This window comes from Mustelus asterias, chromosome 4 (assembly GCF_964213995.1).
Source record: "Mustelus asterias chromosome 4, sMusAst1.hap1.1, whole genome shotgun sequence".
Lineage (NCBI taxonomy): Eukaryota > Metazoa > Chordata > Chondrichthyes > Carcharhiniformes > Triakidae > Mustelus > Mustelus asterias.
The window spans coordinates 108,515,588-108,532,101 of record NC_135804.1 but is presented as its reverse complement, the minus strand read 5'-3'; the positions used below and the strand labels follow the sequence as shown (position 1 = coordinate 108,532,101).

Genomic DNA, 16,514 nt, shown 5'->3' with positions numbered 1-16,514 from the left:
AAATTTCAAAACCTGTTCCAGAGTGCCCTCATCTATATCTTCCAGTGTAATTGTTATTTGGTAACTGATTAGACTGTGTAAACTACCTAGTCCTTCCTATGTATGTACATACAACACACGTGTTGGAAAGGGACGGGATCAATGTATTTTAAAATTGCTTTTTGTTTTATTCATTCATGGGACATGGGCGTCGCTGGCTGGCTAGCATTTATTGCCATTTATTTGTGTATTTTACATTGAGTATAAATGCAGCCCCGTCATGCAACCACTAAATGGACAGTGTATTAAATGCTAAGTCAGGTGAGTTTTCTGATTTCGGTTCTGCCAGCAGCAAGTGCCCTGAGAAATGGGTGTTAACCAAAATAATCACATCAAATTGTTTTTCTCTCATCCTGCTGTTAGATCTTTTGAAATGGGGACTGCATTTCTCTTTTGGAGAAGGGGTGTGGTGGGGTAGTGAGGTGGGGTGGCGTGGGGGGGTCATGCCATGTATTCTTCCTCATTGTCTGTGAATAACATTGCTTGAGGGAATGAGGCCTCTCTTTATTTCCGCTCTGTTGGAGCACCAGTATTCTGTTTGCACAGGGCAGGGAGGCAGCTCTTCCCAGCAATCTGCGTAACAGCTGGACCTCTTCTGCCCTGGAGTAGTAAATTAGCAGCCTACACTCCACCCTAGAAGAGGGTGGAGCCAGCAAAACATCCAGCAGCCGACACCTTGAGATTGGAAGCTGTGTTCTATTTTTTTGAAATAAAATCAAAATGGGCGGTCGGTGTGAGTGCTATGTTCTTAATAGCAAAAGGTATCCTTTATTTTAATCCTTTTTAATTAACTGGCTTTGTCTTCTGTCTGGGTGGAAGAAGCTGTTTATGGTTGTGAGTTCACAGAATAAAACTGTTCTGATGGCCTGCCTTTCTTCCCACCCCTCCCCCACCCTCTCCCTCTCCGCAGAGCTCTGTAGGCACTGGGGATGTGGAGTACAGCAGTATGCTAATGCTTGAAGGAATGCCAGCTATAAGAATCAAAACTGAGCCGCCAGAACCTGGGCAAGGGGTAAGTCCAACTCTCCAGACACTTCACTAATTATTTCCAGACCTCAGGAATGTCAGGAACAGAGTACCATAGTCTGAAGAAGGAAGGAAAATATTTCTGTCTCGGGATCTAAATCTCATTTCTTTTAGTCTTAAAAGGCAATGTTTAATGTAATCTTTTGTTTCATAGACATTTTAGTCTGTGTGTGTCTCTCTGCTTTTTTTTTGAAAAAGGAACTCTGCAATACAAATTGCATTTCATTTAGTTGCGTTTTTGACAAGTGCCAACATTATTTCTGAAGTAAATCATTACTAAGCTTGTGTCTCTCTGATCTTCTCATGTACACATACCGTCTGAAATGTTTATTTTCCTGATTTTTGGTAATCCTTTCCCTCACTGACAAATGTGACAGGGGTGGGGAGTGGGGACAGGGAGGGAGGAAATAGGCCACAAGGACAACTTTCAGCGTTACTGATTTAGGAAGTTGAAAGATTAACCCTTTACTGGCCCCACTGACACACCTCCAGATTTGCATTTGCCAGGGGATGCCTTCACTCTTTAACTGGATCGTTTACTGGAATCAGAGTCTTTGTTCCAGGGGTTTTGTCACTAAACATTTTAATACAGTTTACTCCTACAGGAATTATTATTTCTCGTGATGCATTTTAATGAACAAAAGCAAATATGTTTTCAAATCATATGTTTTCCCTGAAGATGTCAGCCATAGCCCCTCCCTGTTTTTTTGGGTTAATGATTCCATGTCACCCGTAACAAATGGTACAGAAAGTAAAATGCAGCAGCTTTTTAAAAATTGAATGTGAATCATAGAATCCCCACAGTCAGGGCAGAAGGAGGCCATTCGGCCCATCGGGCCTGCACCAACAACAATCCCACCCAGGCCCTATCCCCATAACCTCATGTATTTACCCTGCTAATCCCCCGACACTGAAGGGCAATTTAGCATGGCCAATCAACCTAACACGCACATCTTTGGACTGTGGGAGGAAACCCACACAGACACGGGGAGAATGTCTGTGCGGAATTTGCACAGAGGCAGGAATTAAACCCGGGTCCCTGGTGCTGTGAGACAGCAGTGTTAACCATTGTGCCACCATGCCACCCTGAGTTAGATTCTCCTAACATTCAAGCCTTAAGGATAAATATCATTAGGATGGTTACAGTCCAGAAAAATGTCATTTGGCCCATTGTGTCCATGCTGGTTCTCTGCATGAGCGATCTGGTGTTGTGAGACTTCTTTCTCTGCATGAGCAACAGAGCTAGTCCCACTCCCCAGACCTTTCCCCATAACCTGCAAATGTTTTCTCTTCAGGATAGAACCTTTCTGATTTTATCTGGTGCTGCAGGTAAGACTTTTGTCTGGTTTGCTTTTAAAATGAAAATATTCAGGGACTGTGCAACCATTTAGTTACTTTCTTGCGAAGCTATCGGTTGCCTTTCTATGAAAAATCTGATCGGGAAAAGCAGGAGGATTCTCGGCTGATTTAATTTTGTGCATCTGGTGTTGGTGCCTTTTGTTGGAGTTAGGGGATTCAGGAAAGAAATATTTGGAGTTCATGGTTTTGAGTTCTATGCAGCAATGTCCGTTGGAAAGTGTGGGTGCATGGGCATTGGTTGAGTACAAGAGCAAACTTTTCCCGCCATGCTTCAGCTGGATACACCACCAGCATTCTGTGCCTAGGCTGGCACCCCAGAATTGCCACTTGAGTGAGGCAGCAGAGGATTCCCTGAACCCATGGAACCATATCCCAACTCGTATCAATCAGTGCAAATATCTTACATTTATACCCATGTTTTGATTGAATGACTTGCTTCTAGGTTCAGATTTATTCTCTTGATCCTTGCTGTACCTAAATACTAAGATGCCTACTCGGTGTCCATTCAGTTCCTTTCTACTTCTTCAGAATATTTTTGCTGCGTCAATCTACTACACAGTGCTTTTATTACTGCAAAATGTACAGTGCTTTGTGTTACAGATCAAGTTTGCTCTTGCTTGTAGTTTTGAAGCATTCATATAAAGGTGTGCATTACATTCCGAGCTGTGTTTTGATTAAATTTGATGTGGCCATCACATAATGTCACAGTTTTGGAAGCATAGGAGCAGGAGTAGACCATTCGGCCCATCGAGTCTGCTCCGCCATTCAATCATGGCTGATACTTTTCTCATCCCATTTTCCTGCCTTTTCCCCATAACCCCCGATCCCCTTATAAGAACCTATCGATCTCTGTCTTAAAGACACTCAATGACCTGGCCTCCACAGCCTTCTGCAGCAAAAAGTTCCACAGATTCACCACTCTCTGGCTGAAGAAATTCCTCCTCATCTCTGTTTTAAAGGATCGTCCCTTTAGCCTGAGGTTGTGCCCTCTGGTTCTAGTTTTTCTGACTAGTGGAAACATCCTCTCCACGTCCATTCTATCCAGGCCTCGCAGTATCCTGCAAGTTTCAATAAGATCCCCCTTCATCCTTCTAAACTCCAACGAGTACAGACCCAGAGTCCTCAACTGTCCTTCATACGACAAGCTCTTCATTCCAGGGATCATTCTTGTGAACCTCCTCTGGACCCTTTCCAAGGCCTGTACATCCTTCCTTAGATACGGGGCCCAAAACTGCTCACAATATTCCAAATGGGGTCTAATCAGAACCTCATACAGCCAATTCAAAGTCATAGAAACCCTACAGTGCAGAAAGAGGCCATTCGGCCCATTGAGTCTGCACCGACCACAATCCCACCCAGGCCCTATTACTGTATCCCTACATATCTTGCCCTGCTAATCCCTCTAACCTACGCATCCCAGGACACTAAGGGGCAATTTAGCATGGCCAATCAACCTAACATGCACATCTTTGGACTGTGGGAGGAAACCAGAGCACCCAGAGGAAACCCACACAGACACAGGGAGAATGTGCAAACTCTGCACAGACAGTGACCCAAGCTGGGAATCGAACCCAGGTCCCTGGAGCTGTGAAGTAGCAGTGCTAACCACCGTGCCACCCTATTCTTGAGGCCAGGTTATTGAGTGTCTTTAAGACCAAGATCGATAGATTCTTATAAGGGGATCGGGGTTATGGGGAAAAGGCAGGAGAATGGGGATGAGAAAAGTATTCCCATTCCGTCGAGTAAATTTTGGGGGAACTCAACCAGGTTTAAAAATCAGTAGGTAGACATTGATGAGGCAGTGGTGGGATTGAGAGTGTGGTGAAGCAGAGCTGCATAACTTTGGATGATAGGAAGCATCTAGATTTTAAAAAAAGGAGGGGCAAAGAATGAGCTACGTGGCTGGGGGTGGGGGAGAAGCTCTCCCATACATCAGGACTAATGTTTACAATCCAAAGCTAAGCAAGCTGTCTCAACCATTGGTTTGCATTGCTCCCACTACAAGAGCACCCATGAGAGTGTTATATAACTGAAGTGTAACCTCTCCATTTGGTCAGTTAGTTGTGAACTCAAATCTCTTAAGACAATCAACTGAAGCAAAACGTACAATGGTCTCATTTGAGCATTCATTGTCTTACCCCAACTCCACATATCTACTCACATCTTTGTCATAACTCTGTACCTGGATACCTCTGAGTTCATAATTCTTGCCATTTCTTCTCTCGTAACAAATGACCAAAGTTTCTTTCCAGGAATTTGAACGCTATCATTTGTCATGGAAGTGAGCATAATATGGAATAGTGGAACTATACCTGCAGGAACTGTTTGGAATTGGAGGAGAAGGTCCAAAGGGATTGACGCTTCCTGAAGTTGGCAGAGTACTACCAGGCTCTGGAAGTATCATTTAATTTGAAGGTAGTGGTATTAATCATGTGGTGCTTTTGTTAATAAACTGATGGAAGGCTATAATCTGACTCTCATGGAGAAGCTGGTCTAATATGGTGATTCTTTTAATTTTATGCTCTTGACCCCACCTGAGGTGAATCTCCTTGGGAGCTCCCCGTGGTATCAGCTTGGCAAAAGTGTAAATAGACAATGGAATATTTCTGAATTGCAATTGGTATTGTTTTTGCTGAGTCAAATGCTTTGGTTCGGGCAGTAAATACGATGAAGAGTTCCTAGTGTTGGTCTCAAGGTTTTTCTTGGATTTGTTCAGCAACAAAGACCATGTCGGATGTTCCTCAGGAAGATCTGTAGCCACATGGCATCTCTAGGAGGATTTTCTCAGTCACAGGAAGTAGGCGATTCGGGAGATTGAATTTTAGGATTTTCTTATTTATGACTTAATTTGCACCAACTAGTTACTGACTCACTAACGGGGGAAGTAATTTTCCCCAGTATTGTAACCCTTTATAATTTTCAACATACTTATTAGACTGCTTGTTAACCATCTTTAATACAAATGTCCATATTTTAATAATTTTTCTTTTTCTAACTGTTCCTCACTATGGGACAGCAGAGAATGCTGGCATTCGGCCCATTGCGCCTGTGCTGTTTGCTGAAAGAGCTATTCTATTAGCTCTGCATCCCTGGTATTATCTTCATGAATCTATTCTGTGACTTCGACTCCTGTTTTGAAGTAAATCACTCAAAACTGAAGTAACTTCTAACCATATAAACAGAAACTGCTTGAAGTACTCCATTTCTAACCAAAGATTTAGTTAGGTTTAGTATGGTTTCTTTCATATTGTACTCTGTAACTAAATATTAAATCTTCACTTTTTTTTTAGTGCAACTTTTTGTGAAGAAGTCTAATCCAGAAAAAGATTATGGTAAAATCTATTCATGGTATTGGAAAAAATGTAAGATCTTTTATAGAATTGCAGTCCTCAAACACTGGATTCAGTGTCTAATCAAATAGTTTTTTTGGCTCTTGATTTGTTATTAATAAAATAATCGTTAGAAATCATGTATTCTTTCAGCTGACTCTAAAATATCTTTCTTCTGATGAGTATTTTCTCAACAGCAATATAGAATAGCCCAAACCATGAGATACTTAACTGTGGCCAAGGGTGAAATCTGAAACTGATGTAGTCACTTTTTTCAGTACAGTATACACATCAGTACAGGAAAATCTTATTGGAAACTCCTCATTGACCATTTTTAGGCCATGTATATGAAGAACCCACAGTTGGAGGGCTGCTGACATCTGTAGAACCACAACTGGCCATTAGTTAATGCATTCAGGAGAATTGGGAACCAGTCAGACAATTGGATTACAATAGATTCATAGCATTTCCCAAAACTCTCCTTGTTCTATATTTAATATGAACAATATTTTGTATATCTGTGCTTGATTCCTATCTGCAAAGCTTTGTTTCTGTTGCCATTGATATTTATTATAAATTCCTGCGCCCATCTTTTATAATGGAAGTTATCTATGTGGATATTGACACTGTACCTTTCTATACTGTAGTGCCTCACTTTTTTGTCTATCCTGGCCTGAACTGCTGAGAAATTACTATGTTCCAAACAATTTTGCTTCTGAAATGTGTTTGCTATTTAACGATATGTATAAAAGATTAAACTGAAGCATTGTATAAAAATCCAGACAGAATGTGTGACCAAAATGGAGACTGAATTCCATATGGGCTTCCTCCAGGTGCTTTGGTTCCCTCCAACATGCCATGGTGTGCGGGTTAGGTTGATTGGCCATGCCAAATTGACCTTGGTGCCAGGGGGACTAGCAGGGTAAATATGTAGGGCGACTGGGATAGGCTCTGGGTGGGATTGTTGTTGGTGCAGACTCGATGGGCTGAATGGCCTTCTTCTGCACTGTAGGGATTCTATTATATGTGTCCAATTATTCCTTACTCTCCAAACTTGTTTCACCTGAATTCTACATTTGGGGCCTAATTCTTCCCAAAGATTTTTAAGTGTGATCTCTGATGGGAAGTGTGGTCGATTCCTGTTGAGTCAGTGGGATCCTGATCACAATCCACATGTCGTTGGAGGTTGGGGTGATTTGCACTGAGAAGGATGTGTGGGACCAAAAGACATCAGCAAGACTGGCTCCTTGGCGATCGAGGTGCCTTTTTGAAAGGGTGCCCCGATCTCAAAGTAAGGTTGAAGGTCTTCCTCTTCCCACCGCCATTGTGAACTTCTGCAGACATGTGGAACATCCCGTCCCTTGACCATGAAGGGGCAACTGCCCCTACTTGTCCGGGGCTCGCTTGCTCTCACTCACTCACCTCAGGCCTTGCCCCTTTCAGGCACCTCATCAGGTCCTGACTCCTGGCAGTTCCAGCCTGGCACAGCAGGTTGGCAATCTGGCAGTGCCAGGGCACTTTGCAGCCATGCCCCAATCACCTCAAGGCTTCAATGGCCTCCGAGCCCCCCAGCCTGGTCATCTCGTCTGGTTTCTGTTTTTGGACACTAGTAGTAGTCCTGGCAGCTTTATGTTGCGTTGGTGGGTGGGAGAATTAAAGGGCCCGGTGCATTCGGCTTAAACCGAATCTGAATATGTCAATGGGCACTGGGCGTGAACCAGATTACATTGCTGGCCGGGGGCAGGGAGAATCTCAAAATGAGTTCTCCCTGGCGCAGAACATGTTCTGGCCCCACACTCTCTCTTTCTTGTCTCCGGCGATAACAGGATTTGTGCCTGTGTGCACAAGCCCCCTTGGATTTTATTCAATGTGTCAATGCACAAAGGGGGTTGATCAGTGTATTACCATTCTCTCTCTGGCAGTAGTGATGTGCGATTGTGGGTAAATGGACAATTCAGTAATGCAGCCTTCCTAGTCCTTACAAAATGCAGTTTATTTCCCATCCTCTGGTCGAGGCCATGAATAAATGTGATTGATAACTAATCACTCTGCTGCTGAACTTATCATGAGGGAAATGATTTGAATTTGATTTCTCTTTGAGATATGTGGGTAGCCAAAGCATATTGTTACTGATTCCAGATACTGTTTAGATTTGAGTACACTGTGAGGTTGTTGCACCCCTCCAGTAAAAGGCAACTAACTCGATTTGTTATGGAAAAGCTATTCGAAGTAAACAAGGGGATTAGTTTATGACAATTCAGCCAACAAAGGCGAGGGCAGAAAGAGGCAATGACATCGGTGTGTTGTGATGCCGTTTGTAAGTTCTGTGTTTCCATTCGAGTTGATATTTTGTTCATTAATATTTGCATTCGTAACAACTGGATGGTGCGGCCTGATCTGCTCTGGCCTGGGACTGCAACTGATCTTTAAACCGAAAGGGAAAGGCTGGGGTTGTTAGATCAGTCCTTTGGATTTTAGTCGATTTGAAGTAGTATCTTCAATGTTATAGAATGTTGAAGTTAGCATCCCCACCTCATCACCACCACCATCACTGTAAAAAGTCCTTGGAGGCGGAAGTCCCTTCACCTAAATTCCTTCATTTACAAGATCCAACAGCACTATCCAGAGCGCGCTCAGTGTGCAGTCTCCATCCGGAGTGCCAGAGGAACTGACACTCCTGTTTCTGTACAGAGCATGGGGCTCCCTGATTGGGCTATCAGTTTGGCCCTTAATCAACTAAATCAAATTAACTCAGGGACAACTTAAAAGGGGCAGCTCCCAAAAGGAGGGTAACCGACCGAAGCAAAAGACAAATCAGAAAGAAAACTTAAAACATCAAATTATAATATGATTAAAGGGATCAGTAATACACCCCAGTCCCTGCTGTGCCCAGTTGCCATGAAAGGCATTAACTGTGCCCTCGGACACTGCATGCTCCCTCTCCAGGGACACCTGGCCGTGAATATAGCTGCGGGAGAGGGGCAGACAGGCCCTTAATCAGGGAGATAATATTCAAACAGGCCGACCTCAATTGCCTGATTAAAATGGTTACAATCACCCTGCCATCTTTGCCATTCCCCAGGGTGATTTTCATGCATGCTTAATCTTTTTTTTAAAAAATGGTGATGACTGAGTAGTGCTTTGCTCTGCATTGCAGCTGGAGTGTTTGAAGAGGGGCTTGGAAAAATGAAATATTTTACTTCCTCAGTTATCACAGTGCAATAGGAAGGAGCAAGTTCTATAATAAACGGGTGGATTATAGCTGCAGTAACTATTGCTATGTGCCCTGCATCCACATATATTTGCATGCGTGTAAGCATATAGCAATGTGATGAGCCTTCTCTGAGAGAGCTGCTATCAAGCTTTGTTTTGCAGTGACTGGGTTCACAATCTCTATGTGACGGGTATAAATGTGCTGGCACAGATTGTGGTTTTTTTTATTGGTGTTGCGCAAGCATATAGTGTCTATGCTTTTTGTTTTTAGAAGTATTCCCCCTGGGAACATGAATGTAGCTCCCACTGCTGTTTATCAACCTTATTCTTCTCTGGGACAGAGGACGTTGGTTGGGCAATATGTTTGCTGTCCAATAACCTGCTCGGAGCTGGGGGCAACTCCTGAGTTGCTCATTTTGCATGAATGGAGTTCGGAAGAATAACGTTTAACTGAATGCGTGTTTGCAATTTGGAAGCACATTTATGCTACTTCTGTTTTCTTGTGCCATTTTATCGAATTCTGGTCTTCTGTAGATATAATCTGAGAGGTTTAATTTATATTGCACTTACGGTGAGTCAGATCTTGGAGCATTTATTGATTTTTCCGTGCATTGTGCAAAATTCCATTGTTTTGCATCCTCATCCATCTTCGTGGTGCCAACTGATGTAATTGTAATGTGCCCATGAGTACCAAGGACAATGCAGAATCTGTCAGGAAACTGGTTTCAGACCAATTGAGTAGTTATCAGGTGATGCAGTTAGAAGAAACAGCAACCCACATGAGTTTTATGGAAAGATTGTCCACTCACCCAGGCTAATATTCCCAATGGCCTTCCATACTGGTACAAAGCTTGTAGAAGAAAGTGGGCTTTTGATTTTGTTCACTGTCTCTCTGGTCCCATTCACGTTGTGATTTGGTCTTTAGACTATCTGAAGGACAGTGCTAAGGATACTATCATATGTAGTTAATCTGAAAGAGAGTGCAGTAATCAGAGCCCTCTAGCTGGTGCTCCACCCTGCTCAACACCATCAAATGAATCTGGGGCACTGAGATAAATCAGGACTAATTCCAGTGTTCCAACTGCTACTCTGGTGAAGATCAGTCAACATTTTTTTTGAATCTAGGTCCTTCCTGGTCTGTATAGCCCAGATACTCTAAATTGGGCAAATGTTGAACTATTGTCGAACACCTTACAGAGACTAATTATAAACCTATTAACACCAAAGTTAGTGCTGAGTAAGTTGATGGGCTGAATGGTCTGCTTTTGTATTGTCACATTATATTTTCCTGTGCAAAAAAAACTCAACTACAATTGGGACCACTTCCTAATAGATTTCTAACAGGCTGCTCAATCTAACTCTTGACTTCTCATAATGGATTACTTGGAATGAAATTAACCAGCAGGGAGCTCGTATTTCATTGATAGAGTAAAATTGAAGGGTGGTCTCCAATTAAAGTTTTCAATGAGATCTCTGTGGAAGGGAACTCAGGAAACCTGTGTTTCAACTTTGGGGCATTGGCCTTAATTTAAAGTAATTTCTGAGAATCATCTAATGTCTCTTTAGAAAAAACAGAAACAGTGGGAAGTTGTGAATCTGAAACTAATTCTGATAGCAAGAGAGCAAAAAGGATGACGTTTATGATAAGTTCAGAGAGGGATTTTCACTACCTGTTTGGGTTATTTGGGTCAAGAAATTTCCTGACTTGGTTGATCCGCCTCGTTTTAAAGGGGCCAGTTACACCCGCTTTCACTCCGGGGAGGTGGGGATGTGATGGAGTCAGACCCACCAACCTGTGAAGCAGATTATAGGTGGCCATGGGGGTGGGAGAGACTTTGTAACAAAGCCTGCGGCTGCACCATGGGGAAGCAACATGTCACAAGGGAATTGGAGGCCTTGCATATGTAAAGAAGAGGGTGAGGAAGGAGGGTCTCAGGCTGGCAGGAAGAGGCCACTTTGTCATGCATCAGGGGCACAGTTTGTTTCAGTGCATCTCTCTCTGCTGCCACTGACTCCTCTCTCATCTCCTGCTCCTCTCCCGCTGAGCAGTCTCCTTCCAGGCCTCACTTTCCTCAAGGTTCACACCTCTCTTAAGTGCCATATTATGGAGAGCACAGCAGGTCACCAGAATGAGCGAGACTCTTACAGGAGGGTATTGCAGGCCACCTACTGATCAAGGCACCAAATCCAGTGCTCTTTGAGTCTGTGCCTTATCAGTTGTGAATCTGATGCATTATCCAAGCCTTGGTGTGAACGGCACCTGTGTGAGGCACAGTGCGCAGCTACCTGTGGGATGTGGCAGAGATCTACATCGATGTCTGTGATCATATGTCCAGAATGTTTTTAACGTAGAAACATTTCCCAAGGTTCTTCAGCGAGGGATGAAGAAACACACGACTGCCAAGCTAAAGAAGGAATAGTAGGAGGGGCTGATCAAAAGCTTGGTTGAAGATATGATTTTTTAGAAGCAGAAGGCAGGGAATTCCAGAGCGTGGGGCCTGTGACTCTGGTGGGTGGAATAGGAAGGGTTATACAAGGAGCCAGAGTTGGATAAAGGGAAAATTCATGAGGGAGTTGTAGGGCTGGAGAGCAGAGAGATAGGGAAGAATATGGTCAAAAAGATATTTAAACTCTAGACAGAGAATGTTAAATTGGAGTCTTTGTTTGCACTACCACCACCCCCGCTACGATAAGCCAAACATTGTATGTGTGGTGTGTGTGATTATTATAAATTGACGACAGACTGCAAGTTTAAATAATTTAAAAGGGTTTGGTGTAAAGGCAGGCAATTAAAGTGGAGATCATTGAATCCCTATAGTGCAGAGGGAGGCCATTTGGTATATCGAATCTGCACCAACTCTCTGACGGAGTATCCTACCCAGCTCCACCACCCCCCCCCCCCCCCCAACCATTTCCCTCTAACCCCATAATATTTGCAATGGCCAATCCACCTAACCTGTACATCTTTGGACTGTGGAAGGAAACCGGAGCACCTGGAGGAACCCCACGCAAACACTGGGAGAACATGCAAACTTCAGACAGACAGTCACCCAAGGCAAAGTTAAGATTGGATGCAAGTAAACAACAAGGAATAAAAATTAGTAGTTGGGGATAAGTGAAGATTTGGATGTCTAGCTATTGAATTTCAAATAGAAATAAAAAGAGGTTTGTAGCTGGCAAAGATCATAAATTAATAAGCAAAGTTAAGTTTATTTTCTCCAAAAGTAGTGGCCATAAAGACAGCATGAAATATTTTTATATTCTAGGAAATGTAATTTCCAAAGAAAATTATGAACAATTAAAGATAAAAGAAGAAAAATATAATTAAGGAAAGAGTGAAAGCTGGATGAGAAGAGTGGCCATATATACCTTGAACAGTGTGCTGTGTTAGGATAGACCTGTGAAGTAAGCACACCCAGAGAAATGTCTTTGTTCTAGAAAGTAGGGCTTTGTTACAAGCCTTGAATTCCATTGTCAACTGAGAGAGAGAAGTCCTGTGAAATACCTCCCCGAGAATCACAGTGGGTGCCTTGTAATATTATTGGAATTTTTATAGATTAAGAATTTATAGGGACTGTTGCCTGAAAAAGAATGTTTATTTGTGAATCTTAAGTAGAAATAGTTTGGGGAATATTTGTAAGTCTAATATTGGCTATGTAAATGTAATCCAGTATGTTTAAGTTTTCTATTATTTTAATTTAATATTTTAAAAAATTCTAAAGTGCTGCTGGAATTTTTACTCCTAACTTCAGTACTTTTTGTAATAAAATGCAAATAGTTTTGCATTTTATTACATCCCTTTGGGATGTGGTCAGCCCAGAAATTACTGCCTTCTCTATCATCACATATGGTATTGCCCCTCACTCCCCTTTATAACTATGACTCCCCTTACAATTCGTACTCAGAGCAACTCTTAAGAATTTAGCATCGACCGAGTCTGTTCTTTTGCCTTTATCTTGGCGAGATTGTGATGTCTGCAGCATTTCCCAGTAGTTTCTTCCAATCTTCTTGTTGCTGAATTCTTACTGTGACTAACTCTGTATAATGATCTTTCCAGGCACCACGGAAAGGATTTTTGTATGTATGTTTAATATGTTTAAATGGTATTTGCCACTTAAACGGACTAATGCCGCCGCCATCTGTGTAGTGTACAGAGGGATGACGTGCAACATACTTTTCAATGCTATTATTTATTATAGTATATTCTTTTCCAGCTTGCTGTGTTTATGAAGTTTGATTTATTCTGACTGTACACTAAAATTAACAGGCTGTATAGGTTCTGAGCGAGAGGACCTGAAACCTGTAAAGTTGGTTAGAGGTCCCGACAATCACTCTTATTTTCTTATTTAGAATAGAATCCTTGCAGGGGGAAGAAATCATTACTGGTGTAAAAGACAATTGATTAAAAGCTTCAGGTGTTTGCAAAGCACCCAATAATATCAAAATAATCACGTGTTCCTGAGGGGAATGTGTACTTGGCTACCAGATGCTGCTAAAAATAAATGTCACGTCACCAGTGCTCATAGCTTCCTTCAGTAATTTCCAATCTTCTGTACTCTGCTTTTCTGTGTTTCGGATTTTATTTTCTCCCTGTGATTGAGAGAGATGTTGGGCAGAACCACGTCTACTGCACCATCAGTAAGTACCAATGTCTTCCTCTGAAAGGACTGCATTGGTATTTACAGGTTCTTATTATCTTTCATATGCTCTTGGAGTAATTGGACCTATCTATGTTCCTTTTGAAATATCAATTTTTTTGTGCCAGTATGAGCCTTTTGAAACCCGTTGATCAATTTTTGTTAATTTGAACATGAACATTAATAAGTAATAGGAGCAGGAGTAGGCCATTTGGCCCATCAAACCTGCTCCACCAGGAAAAGAAACAAACCAGATAAATATTGACAACCCTCATGTCATAGAACCAACTCAGTATACTCCCTAATGGAAAAAAAGGAGAATGAGGCTTCAATCTGACTTCACTTTGTGGTGATTGTGTGAGTTTCCAGAAAATGATTCCAGACTGTCTAATATTTTGAGTTTGGGTGGAGTCCTTACATGTCCCTTTCTGGACCATATCCCAAAGTTGTTTCACCCTCATTTATTGTAGAAACAGTCACACTGCACAACTGCCAGGAATGCATCATCTAGTAGCTGTGTGCCAACAGTTTCACTAACTTGTGTATTGCAGGAAGAATATACTCCTGAATGGACATACTAAGTATACTTGGGTTGTAGAGATGGAAAGGTCCTCTGTGATCTCTTATAAACTTCCATATTGTTGGTTGGTTTTGGTCTTCATGTCTAGCCAAGGGTTGAGAAAGAGATAATGATCCGAGCAATTGTGTTGCATGATTGATCTGGCAAATAGTAATACCTGAGTTTGGGGAGGGTGAGTTTTCCTTTAGTGCATGTCACCTTGTTAAGTATCAGTTTCTCCAAAATCAACCAGGAAGAAGTCCAGTTAGAAGACTTCCCAAGAGAGGAGGTCCAAGCAATACAATGGGTGGACTTCTCCCATTTTGAGACTAACTGCCATGGCGGGGGCAGGAATCTGGAGTGTTTCCCACTGTGCCAGCCGGTGATGAAACGTGCCAAAGGCCACAACCTCGTTAATTATGCACCTGGGTGTTTCACACTGTATTTGGTGGCAGGACAGGATTGGATGGTGCGTAGTCCCATCGTTGTGTCCTAGTGCTATATTGAAAAGGCTCCCAGTGTCACTGACCCACTATTGAAGAAGGAAGGTGGACGACCTGAAAATGAAGGTAGATCTCCGGGAGCACTCTTAGAATGGGAGATGGACCTCTGGAGAATGAAGATGGATCTCCAGGAACATTCTCAGGCTGGAAGATGCTCCAGGACGTCTGATCTCGGAGGGCCTACTGCAGGAGCTCGCCTGACCCACTGGTGTTGTGTTCCAGGGTTGTGGGTGGCCTCGTTCGGAACTCTGCAGGCTGCCCCAGGCCTTGTTCAAATGTCTTGACATTTGCACCCCACGTTGTATGGATGTATTTCAAGTTGGCATGTTGTCCTGCTGGCATCGCAGAGATTCTGGCATGGGGACGCGGGCCTTCATCGTCATCCTATGAGCAGGGTGCCAATGAGATTCACTCCGTCCTCTGGTGGGTTTTCTGACCTGCCATGGTGGGCACCAGTGGAAGATCCTATTGTAAATTCCCACCCGTGTGAAACTGATTTCTGACCCTCTTGCCATATTCTCCCATCAAACACACCAGTGGGGGCGTGGGAGGTTCCATCCAATGTCTCCAATCTGGAAAGTTACTGAGGTAGAAACTTGGCAAGCAGTGGCTGTCAGAAGTGTTCTGGAGCTGGAACTCTGGGGTCTACAAGACCATTTCATACATAATTTTTGGTTGTGTTTCCATGAGACAGTGTTTTGATTATGGGTATGCTGACTGTCCTGAACTCTGTATACTTTAAAAAAATCATGTTGAACATTTCTTGAAAACATTTTATCCTTTCAAATAATAACTGGAAGTTTTCTCAGTAGCTTGGTCAGCATTTGGAAAGGACAGATAGGTTAAAGATTGAGGTGGGACTTCCCCCTTCAAATAGGAATCCGTTATTCTATTTCTGCTGCATCCACCTGACCAGCATGTTTGAGGTTTTTTTTCCAACCTCTTTCCTTTAACTTGTTTCTCAGATGATACTGCTCTTCTGCTTTGCCTTTGGCGTCTTTCTGTCACACTGAAAGTGAAAAAGAAGAGTCTCTTTCGGGTAAAGTCAAATGCCTTGTGTAGTTTGTTCACAATTGGCAAACAGTAATTAGGCCTCAATTCCCACCTGAAGCAAAGTAGGTCGAGAATTGTCCTGATCCTAAATGAGGGCTTGGCGCTCTGGAAGAATTCCGCATGTGGAGAAAGAAAGAGTTATTGTTTCAAGTTGTCTTAAGTTTTAAGTTTATTTATTTATTAGTCACAAATAGGCTTACATTAACACTGCAATGAAGTTACTGTAAAAATCCCCTAGTCACCACACTCCGACGCCTGTTCAGGTACACTGAGGGAGAATTTAGCATGGGCAATGCACCCAACCAGCACGTCTTTCGGATCGTGGGAGGAAACCCGAGCACCCGGAGGAAACCCACGCAGACACGGGGAGAACATGCAAACTCCACACAGATGGTGACCCAAGCCGGGAATCAAACCCGGGTCCCTGGCGCTGTGAGGCAGCAGGGCTAACCACTGTGCCACCGTTGATGACCTTTTGTCAGAGATCCTGATGAAAGCTAAGCAACCTGAAATAATGCGCCACACCTGATGTTTTTATTTCCCATTGCAGCATTTTACTGGTGTACTCCATCTGGGGTCAGGCGGATGTTCAGTACGTTGTGACCAGGTGAGGAGTTAACTGGCTCTCACTGTCTAGCTTCCTCAGTAGGTCACAGCAAAGGTTTAAGTTATTTTTTCATGAGGATATGCCTTTTCCAAATCCGAACGTATTTAACTATTTAAGCAGTGAACAAGAAGGGGCCAAGCAAACAAGACTTTCTTAAGTTACAGAGCAAATTTATTAACCACTAAACCC

General features: G+C 42.8%; 1 protein-coding gene across 11 annotated transcripts in view; it reads left to right on the top strand.

The window, feature by feature from the left end:
• LOC144492925 (Krueppel-like factor 8) overlaps positions 1-16,514 on the top strand; it is a 196,261-nt gene that overhangs the window by 77,727 nt on the left and 102,020 nt on the right. For 6 of the 11 annotated variants that reach the window (XM_078211557.1, XM_078211563.1, XM_078211561.1 and 3 more), the window contains one exon: positions 950-1,051. The exons of 4 other annotated variants lie outside the window; for them this stretch is intronic. In XM_078211557.1, the coding sequence (XP_078067683.1) occupies positions 950-1,051 (102 nt within the window). Of the gene's footprint in view, positions 1-675; positions 801-949; positions 1,052-16,514 lie in introns of those variants that run through there. One more of the 11 variants, XM_078211564.1, reaches the window with a different exon arrangement.